At 44.1% G+C, this 9021-nt stretch overlaps 1 protein-coding gene across 1 annotated transcript in view; it reads right to left on the bottom strand.

Annotated features, from left to right (window-relative positions):
* The window catches only part of COLEC10 (collectin sub-family member 10 (C-type lectin)), an 18616-nt gene extending 10300 nt beyond the window's left edge, over positions 1-8316 (bottom strand). The window contains exon 1 of the mRNA XM_009995360.1: positions 7875-8316. Within this exon, the coding sequence (XP_009993662.1) occupies positions 7875-8022 (148 nt within the window). The 5' untranslated portion in view covers positions 8023-8316. The remainder of the gene's footprint in view (positions 1-7874) is intronic.
* Between the last annotated feature and the right edge of the window lie 705 nt (positions 8317-9021).

Genomic DNA, 9021 nt, shown 5'->3' with positions numbered 1-9021 from the left:
AGAGTCTCTTTAGGAGTTTCACTAAGTAACACAATGTTGAGAGGTTATATTTTGAAAAAATGTACTTATTAAGAATTTAATGACCTTCAAGTAACTTAGGATACCCTGCTGTAGACATTTTTTCTGGTTTGTATTCATGAATGGAAGAAATTTTCAGGTTAACTTGTTCACATATGTTTAGTGACTCTCCAAGTCTTGTGATCAAGGGCTGATCCTGGTTCTTGGAGAATCAGGGGAATCTTGGAGAATCTGTGGGGTTTAGGAAACCCACATTTATATAGAAGCAGCCCTGCATCACAGTGAGAGGGAGTCTGCAAGCTGCCTAAAGGCTGAAGCCAGGAGGAGTCTCTGTGAACATGTAGCCTTTTCACTTGGAGCTCTGCAGAGAGAGCCCCTGGGTCCATGTAGGGTTTCACTGAGGCTCTTGGAGAGCTGTGCAGGCAAATCATGGCCTCAAGTCAAGTCCAGTTCCTGAGCAAAAACACTGCTGAAATGTAAATGCTGTCTCAGCCTCTGTTTTGCAGGTATACCTGCAAAACCCTACCTGGGTTTGGTGATCAGGAAGTGAGGTGGATTAGGAACTGGTTGAAAGGAAGGAGCCAGAGAGTTGTAGTCAATGGGGCAGAATCTGGTTGGAGGTGTGTGACTAGTGGAGTCCCACAGGGGTCGGTACTGGGACCGGTGTTGTTCAACATCTTCATCAACGACCTGGATGAGGGTATAGAATGTACCCTCAGCAAGTTTGCTGATGACACTAAGCTGGGAGGAGTGGCTGACACACCAGAAGGCTGTGCTGCCATTCAGAGAGACTTAGATAGCCTGGAGAGTTGGGCGGGGAGAAACACGATGAAATTCAACAAGGGGAAGTGCAGAGTTTTACATTTGGGGAAGAACAACACCATGTCCCAGTACAGGTTGGGGGCTGAACTGCTGGAGAGTAGTGTAGGTGAAAGAGACCTGGGGGTCCTGGTAGACAGGAGGATGACCATGAGCCAGCAATGTGCCCTTGTGGCCAAGAAGGCCAATGGCATCCTGGGATGCATTAGAAAGGGTGTGGTTAGTAGGTCAAGAGAGGTTCTCCTCCCCCTCTATTCTGCATTGGTGAGGCCACATCTGGAATATTGTGTCCAGTTCTGGGCCCCTCATTTCAAGAAGGACAGGGAACTGCTTGAAAGAGTCCAGCGCAGAGCTACGAAGATGATTAAGGGAGTGGAACATCTCCCTTATGAGGAAAGGCTGAGGGAGCTGGGTCTCTTTAGCTTGGAGAAAAGGAGACTGAGGGGTGACCTCATCAATGTTTACAAATATGTAAGGGATGAGTGTCAGGGGGACGGAGTTAGGCTTTTCTCAGTGATTACCAGTGATAGGACAAGGGGTAATGGGTGTAAATTGGAGCATAGGAGATTCAAGGTGAATATCCGAAAAAATTTTTTTACTGTGAGAGTGGCAGAGCACTGGAACAGACTGCCCAGGGAGGTTGTGGAGTCTCCCTCACTGGAGACATTCAAAACCCACCTGGATGAGTTCCTGTGTGATGTACTCTAGGTGACCCTGCTCTGGCAGGGGGGTTGGACTAGATGATCTCTCGAGGTCCCTTCCAGCCCCTAAGATTCTATGATTCTATGATTCTATGATACCTTCCTCCAGACTCCAGGGCATAGCCACCCTGTTTCTGTCGAACGATAGAAACACAACTTGTGTGGTTACAGCACAGTTGTCCTCCGACATCAGATGCTCTGAATTGAAAAAAGCCCCAGCCAAGGAGTCCTTGATAAGCCCTGGGGGCCTGACTGATGTGCTGTGAGAGGAGGAAGGATGGTTAATCTTGATTAGCATGCACGTGGATGCTTTGCACTGCTTGCCTTGGATGCATTTAGCATTCCTAGGCATAGCCTATGTCCCACCACAGAGGCTTTGTATGGAATCTGTTTTGTGGGCTTACCCTCTGATCTTGTATTCTGCTGAGCTTTATGTTTCATGCTCATAGTCTCACCTGAGGCAGCTTAGGGACCCTCCTCACCTCCACAGACAGAGGGTGAGGAGTGCAGGTGATTCTGCCTGTCCTGGGTGCTAAACCTGGGATAAGGACAGGTACATAATTCTGAAGCTTTGAGACACCTCCAGGAGCAACTGAATGCCTTGACCCCCTGGATAAGCCTTCCTGATAGCCACAGGGCCAGCTCTGCAGCCTGCAGACACCGAGCCACCCTGACCACAGGGAACCTTTGCCGCACTTGCGCAATCTCTGTTGAGAGGTTTTGTCACCAGAGGGAGTCGTGGGCTCCCAAGAAATAAGCAAATGCAGCCCAGTTTGTCTTTCCAGTGTACCAGGACGTCACAGCTACGTCAATGGAAAGTCCCTCCCTAATTTCACTTGCAGGGTCTTTCAGATCTTTAGCGAATTTCCCGTAGCAGTGGGATTCTTGCTTTCAAGCTATATAGGGCATGTGAGGACAGGATTTTTTGACATCTTTTGCCTGACTCAGGGTCCTCCTCCCTGTCCTTCCACCTTTCAGCCCCCAGCCTGCATGTCTCCAGCCCGTCTGCCTGATCTGGACCACTCTTTTCACCCTGTGTTAAAGGAGTTAAAGTCATTAAACAGGCGAATATCAATAAGGCAAATCACCCACATTTTTAGTGACTGAGCTGAATCAGCTCAGGACAGTCAGATGAGCGCACAGCTGAGCCAGCATAAGGTGATGGTAGGACCACATGGTCAGACTGGGGGAAGATGCTGGGCAGAAAACCTGACAGATGAGTGCAGCTGTACCGAGCAACCGCACCCATAGGTGCTCTCCCAGGTGTCCTGCAGGAACATGCACACTTCTAGTATGAGAAACAAGTCATTTTCCTCACAAGTCCTTGGACTTGCTGTCTTTTTTTTTCACCCAGCTTCAAATTAGACAACAGGGGCCCTCGCCTGGTGAAACAGACAGAATCTTCCAGAATAAACTGGATTCTCTGCTCACATTTCTGCTTTCCACTTATAAATGTCTACTAAACCTCAGAGAAAGTGCCTCTTCTGTTGCATTGTGTGAGCCAGATCCAAGCCCCCAACAGGCTCAGTGAAGCTCGGATGACTTGTCTTATTTGAAAATATGTGGGCATTTGTGCTTGACTGGGACGTACATTATTTCTTTAATAATACAGAAATAATTTAAATTATTCCTGACTCGCTTTTCACTGTCACTTTCCTGGACTATTCCCCTGCCATTCTGACATGATTTCAGAGACCCGTGAATTATGGTGATTTCGGTGAGGAATCAGAGTGACATTGATAAGAAATACAGACCTCATATCTTTTGAATGTATGTATTTAAGCCCCCACATACATGCTTTGTAGCTCAGGCCGATAAACTTCAGGAACTTAACGTACACTAAAATGTGAAAGCTTGAAATATATGAAAAATAGAATTATGTATTGAAATTAAAGGGCTTTTCAGATCAAACATGAGGCGCTAAGGGAAATCTAGTTATAGGTCTAAGCAGCCTATAGGATGTGGTAAGGCATTTTATATTTTCAGAAGGAAATGTGGATAACAGCATATCTGGTTTCTGAGAGAGTTTGAGAGTTTCCATGAGTGGAATTGTGTAAGTAAAATTAAAGCTGAGAGATGGACAACTGTACTGGAGACCACAGCAAATGCTATTTTGAGGCACCAGCCAATGTCATAGAGTTTATAAGCATCATTTGTCAGAAATAATAATACGGAAACGCTTTACATCTAAATTGCTGGGAAACTCCCTATATTCTTCAGATTTCATCTCATTCCAATTTCTCAACTTGGAACTGATTCAAGACCTTTGAAGTTCCTGTGTCTGGATTTCAAAGGAAATGAGCTGGGACCTGGGACATAGAGCAAGATCTACAGCCAGTCTTCTGAAGCATCAAGCTCCCAGGAATCCACATGAAATCAGCTGTAGCCTTGTTCTGCAGAGCTAGCCCCCACTCCAGTCTTCTCCTTCTGCTCATGCTTTTACTGGGAGTTTAGGAGTTAAAGTTTTGGGCCCTCTGCTTATTCCTGCCTTCATGTTGTTGCTTATTTACTCATACGAGGTCAGATCCCATCTCATCTCTGTCAACAGCCCACTTAAATCTTCCTTTGCAGGATAGACAAAACTGAGCTTGTAGCCTCCAGGCAAGAGCAACCTAGGAGAAAGGACAGAGCTGGGACACCAGTCAGAGGTAGAGCCCAGGGGAGCAGAGCCTGGTGTTCCTGCTGCTGCCAGGGCATGGGCAGACAAATGGTGCTTTTGCTTTCAGGGCTCTGGCTGCTGTGGCCCCACAGACCCAGTTCCTCTGTCAGCAGCAGCAATAGCCAGCCTTCTTCCAGGCTTGGAAGGGTGGAAAGTAAACAATAGGGCCATGAATAACTTTGCCAGGCCATGCACTTGTCTGTCATGGCAAAACTGTTGTTTTGTTTCTGCTTGATTCTGTTTGGGCCTGAGAAGTCGATGGAGCAGAGAATTTTGCCTTTATTACCCTAGTTGCTCAGCTGTGGATAAGTGGTACCCACTGGCAGTTTTCAGAGGTCCTGTGCCAAAGCACTGCAGCTACAACCAAGTGGTTCCTGTACAGCTCAGGTCAAACACCAAAAATCACTAATTACAAATACTGAAAATCTGTTTTAGTCCAAAACAAATGTATTTTTTTTTTCTTTTTTTTGGTTTACCAGGGTATTTCAATAAGGACCCTAGAAATGCCTCCCACATTTCTATTTTAAACTTCTATATAAGGCAGCTTGCTGTGTACCTCCAAATCTTTCTCAAGAAGGCAGAACAAGACAGACATTGCACTAGGCCTGTGTTCATTGAAAAGAATCCCCTCATTTTAAGAAGAGACCTGAGCATTGCCTGGAAAAGGAAACTGGGAGACGAGTGCCACTTTTTTCTTTTCTCATATTATTTTTTTCCCCGTTTTCTGGAGTGCCTGTTTAGAAAATTATTTGTACCATTTTTTTACAAACAGACCTCAACTTCCATTTGCTTGCACCAGCGATGGAAGAGCAACAGATAGGAGGGGATGGCAAGGCACCAGGTTTGCATCATGCAGAACCACCAGAGGTCAGACTTAAACTCCTGTTCATTTCTAATGCTGTGCAGTTTAAATTAGGTTGTCTTGTGTCGCTGCAACAGAAAGTGCAAAAGGCTCACAGGACATTTACTGCATTCCTTCTGTTCCTGGGAGACTGCAGCCTTCCAGAGTATTTTCTTTGTGTTATACACACAAGCTCTGGTTTTGCCTCAAGCTTTTTGGGAACTGGTGGGACTGTTACTTTATCAGACCTTCCTGATAATCAGCCTGGAATTACCCTTTCTTTTCATCCCATCACTCATACTTCTCTTGTGACATCTCAGGTATGAGCATAACAAATAGTATATTTGAAGGGGAAGAATTTTACTTGGACAAGTTACATATGGCTTGTACAAGAAATGGCAAATTTTCACAACACTAATGATCCTTTTTGAACAGATTATTTTCAGGACAAGTATGTGGAGAAGTTGAGTGCTTGCTCCTGTAGCAGCTGTGAATGCCTAGATGATGAAGGAAGTAACACAACCACCTGTAGTGCAAGAAATAAACAGTTCTGAGTTCTAAGTTCTGTTCTCCAAACAACCTCACTTCTCGTTCAGCTTTCTCCTCTCCATTGTGCTGTGTGATGGGAACAGTGGTGTTGCTGCTGTAATGCACTGGGGGCCATTCCACTTGTAGCCCACACACTGGATCTGGCCTATAGGATAATCTGCAGAGTGATAGATGAGATGGGACGGTGCAGGAAGTCTTACAGCTCTTGAATACCTTTTAATTCCTTGCACTTCTAGGTGTTTTGGCCTATTAGACACTCCCATGTTCATGTGGAAAGAGGAAGTTGCCACAACAGAAATCAGGCCTGTGGTGGTAGAAGAAGTTGGCAACCTACTGTGTGAGCTCAGCACCTCCGTCTTGTGCTGAGCAGATGGGGGTAAGGGGCTGAAACTTATGCAGGGTGGGTCAAAACTCATTTCTGAGAGAATGGTGGACAATGGGGCACTACAGATGTAGCATAGGAAATTCACAGCAACAGAAGGCAGAGGTTTTTCCCTTGTCAGGGTTAAAATTGGAGCAGGAAAGTGTTGCCTGTGGCTGTGGTGTGATCATAGACTTGGGATCATGTGCTCTGAGTCCATAGACATGAGTACAGAAAAACTGGCAGCAGGACATACTTCTTTCTGCCATCTTAGGTCAGCATCTTTCATCCTTGACTACAAAGGATGCATGAGGAGTAATGGGGTAGTTCACACACCCAGCCTGCTCAGCCTTGAACTGCCCAGCTGATAGGCAAACAAAACAACCAGAGCCATTGAAAGCCACTTGTAACTGTCCTGGATGAGCTCAGCTCTGGTAGGAACTGAACTGAGTCTATAGAATGTTATCACATAGACTACAAAATGTGCTTAATGATCTGCAATGGATGTGAGCCAGTAATTTGGAGGTGGTTTACTCAATACCCCTTGTATCAATCATGGATCTTGGGTATGGTAACCTAATTTTAAAGCACTAGTGAGGACTGTGCCAATACATTGTTTGGCTCCTCTTGTGCCTTGGTGTCAGTCGGGAGGCAGTAGAGACTGGTAATGACTAAATCCTGACTTTCTCAGTATCACACACTTGCAAAGAACTGTAATATCTAACTTAAAAATGCTCCCTATACAAGCTAGACCACAGAAACCAGCTGGAGTTCCAGCTTCTCTCATGCTGTCACCAGACCACCTCATTAGCCTTGTGACTTGTTAAACACAATTCTGTCAAACTTTTCCCTCCAGCCTGCCATTATTCAGATACTAACTAAACAAACTCCCACTAGCTCCCTTGGGGATCATTACATCTCTCTGCATTTATGCTGTGGTAGCAAAAGTTTAAGCTTGGATTGTAATCATAAAGAAACTACCTTGCTGATTAAAAATGGTCCTTTAAGCAACATGCATTTGAATAATCTGTCATAAAAACAAATGAGTTTATTGCAGTGCTTTGGGTTTGATAATCTCTTTTCTGCTTAAAATTTAAATCAGTTGCAATTTTTTCTCTCAGCCTGTAGCCTATAGAAAAATACAATTAATTGCTAAAAAGAAAGCAGTAGTTTGAACTGCAATAGCCATGATGTGGAATATATATTTTAGATCTGTCACCACAAGAGAGATTTGTACATCAGGGACCTAATTTCTGACTGAGATACCCTCCAGGCAATTCTGTTGATGTTAGCTGTGTTACACAAAGAGTAGGTTAATGCAGAAAATTTGGTTTCAGATATTTGCGAAGTGTTTTGAAGATAAAAGAACTGCACATAGCAGAGCTGATCTACTTCTTGTTGAATTCTAGTGAAGGTCGTGTTTAATTCACCAACAACTACTGGATCAGGTCTGATTAATTCAGCAGAGCTGTGTTTACAAGTAAGCGTTTGGAAATAATGACAGTTCAGTAGTTTTTAATATTGCATATCACTCCCTACCCATAGGTGCAAAGTGAACCAATAACAGCTCACAATACTTGCCTACTTTTAGACAAAGTCACACATTTTATGGCTGCTAGCTGTTCTGGTTGTGTGATGAATACAAGTAGTAAGAGAACTATGTGGCTGGAGCAAGCTGCAAAAAGACACCTCTAACTTATATAAGACCGTGTGGCACTGTTCCTAAAACTAAAGAAATGCAAAATCAAACCTCCTTGCTTCATCACTTTCCCCCATCACAGTTCCACTTTCCTAGATGTTTGTACAGTCCACAATAATTCACAGCTTTCATCCCCAGCCCAAGCCACAAGCCTTCCATTACTCTATTTTTTTTAAATCAGCCTTTATCAGTACTGGTCTCAGCATTAGCCACCTGATATTCCTCACCTTTTGGTCCAGGTAAAATTGTGTGTGTCGAGCAGACATCTGTTGTAGGTCGATTGTCAACATCAAAACCAAATATCTGAACTTGGAAGATAAAAAGCACTACTAGGGTCCCGTATTTCCTTAGCTGTTGTTCTTTCTTTCTGCTCATCCTTGCAGCTTCTCAGGAAATGCCTTTCGTTGTTACAGTCTTAACAAATGCAGCTGATTCAAAAATAAATGCTCCACTAACTGAAGCAGTGCAAAGATTGGGAGCTACATGCAAGAACAGCTAAATAAAGAGAAGAAAGGAGTTTGACGATGCTGTAGTTATTTCTGTCCTGCACACTATCCAGGATATTTATTTAACACTGACAGCTGTTTATTCCAATTTATCTCTTATCTGTGAGATGTTTAGCTGCTTTTGTCATGGAAAAATTCTTTAATATATGGGGATGTCTCTTTTGTCTCTTTTTTTTTTCTCCTTTCAGCACTGACTTTTCATGCCCAGCTTTTCACTTAAGAGAAAAAAGACTTCGGTATTGTATCCAAGTGAGTACTAATTAGTTATCAGATACTTACGGCTGGTTTTGTGTTTGGAAGAGTAATACAGATTCCATATAATATGTAGTGAAAATTTTCCACAAAAGCTTTCCTCCAAGCAGACTGTTAGTGACGATGGACAAGATGCCAGTCTGCTGTGAGTAGAAGCTGCTGGTGCTATTTCACATCTTTTGGGTGCTATGTACCCATAGCCCTCAGAGTAGCAAGAGAAAAGCTGATGTTATCAATGGATATTTGAGCCAGAACCTCACAGATGATGGTTTCATGCTTACAGATTGCTCCACAATGGTTGCTCCAAGCCCAGATTGTGTTGATAGACACACTACAGAAGGACAGACTTCAGGATTGAAGTCACAGAGTAGGATGAGCTTGAATGGCTGCAGTACCTCCTTCTATGCCACTTGCTCTTCTACTTATCCAATGGGAGACCATACATCAGGACACTGGTACAGGATAGGTCCCAGCAGAACATCATCTTTGGCTGAACAAGCCAAAGTGGGTCAAATCCAAGCCTCATGCAGGTCAAATCCACATGAAGCAGCTGTCAGATTTTCAGCTGAGTGTTGGGACTTTGAAACAAGCTGTAGGAGGCCTCTTGGACGGGGGT

Source organism: Chaetura pelagica, unplaced genomic scaffold (assembly GCF_000747805.2).
Source record: "Chaetura pelagica isolate M959 unplaced genomic scaffold, ChaPel_1.0 scaffold53, whole genome shotgun sequence".
NCBI classification, from domain to species: domain Eukaryota; kingdom Metazoa; phylum Chordata; class Aves; order Apodiformes; family Apodidae; genus Chaetura; species Chaetura pelagica.
The sequence above is the reverse complement of the archived record's forward strand: the minus strand, read 5'-3'. Positions and strand labels throughout refer to the sequence as shown.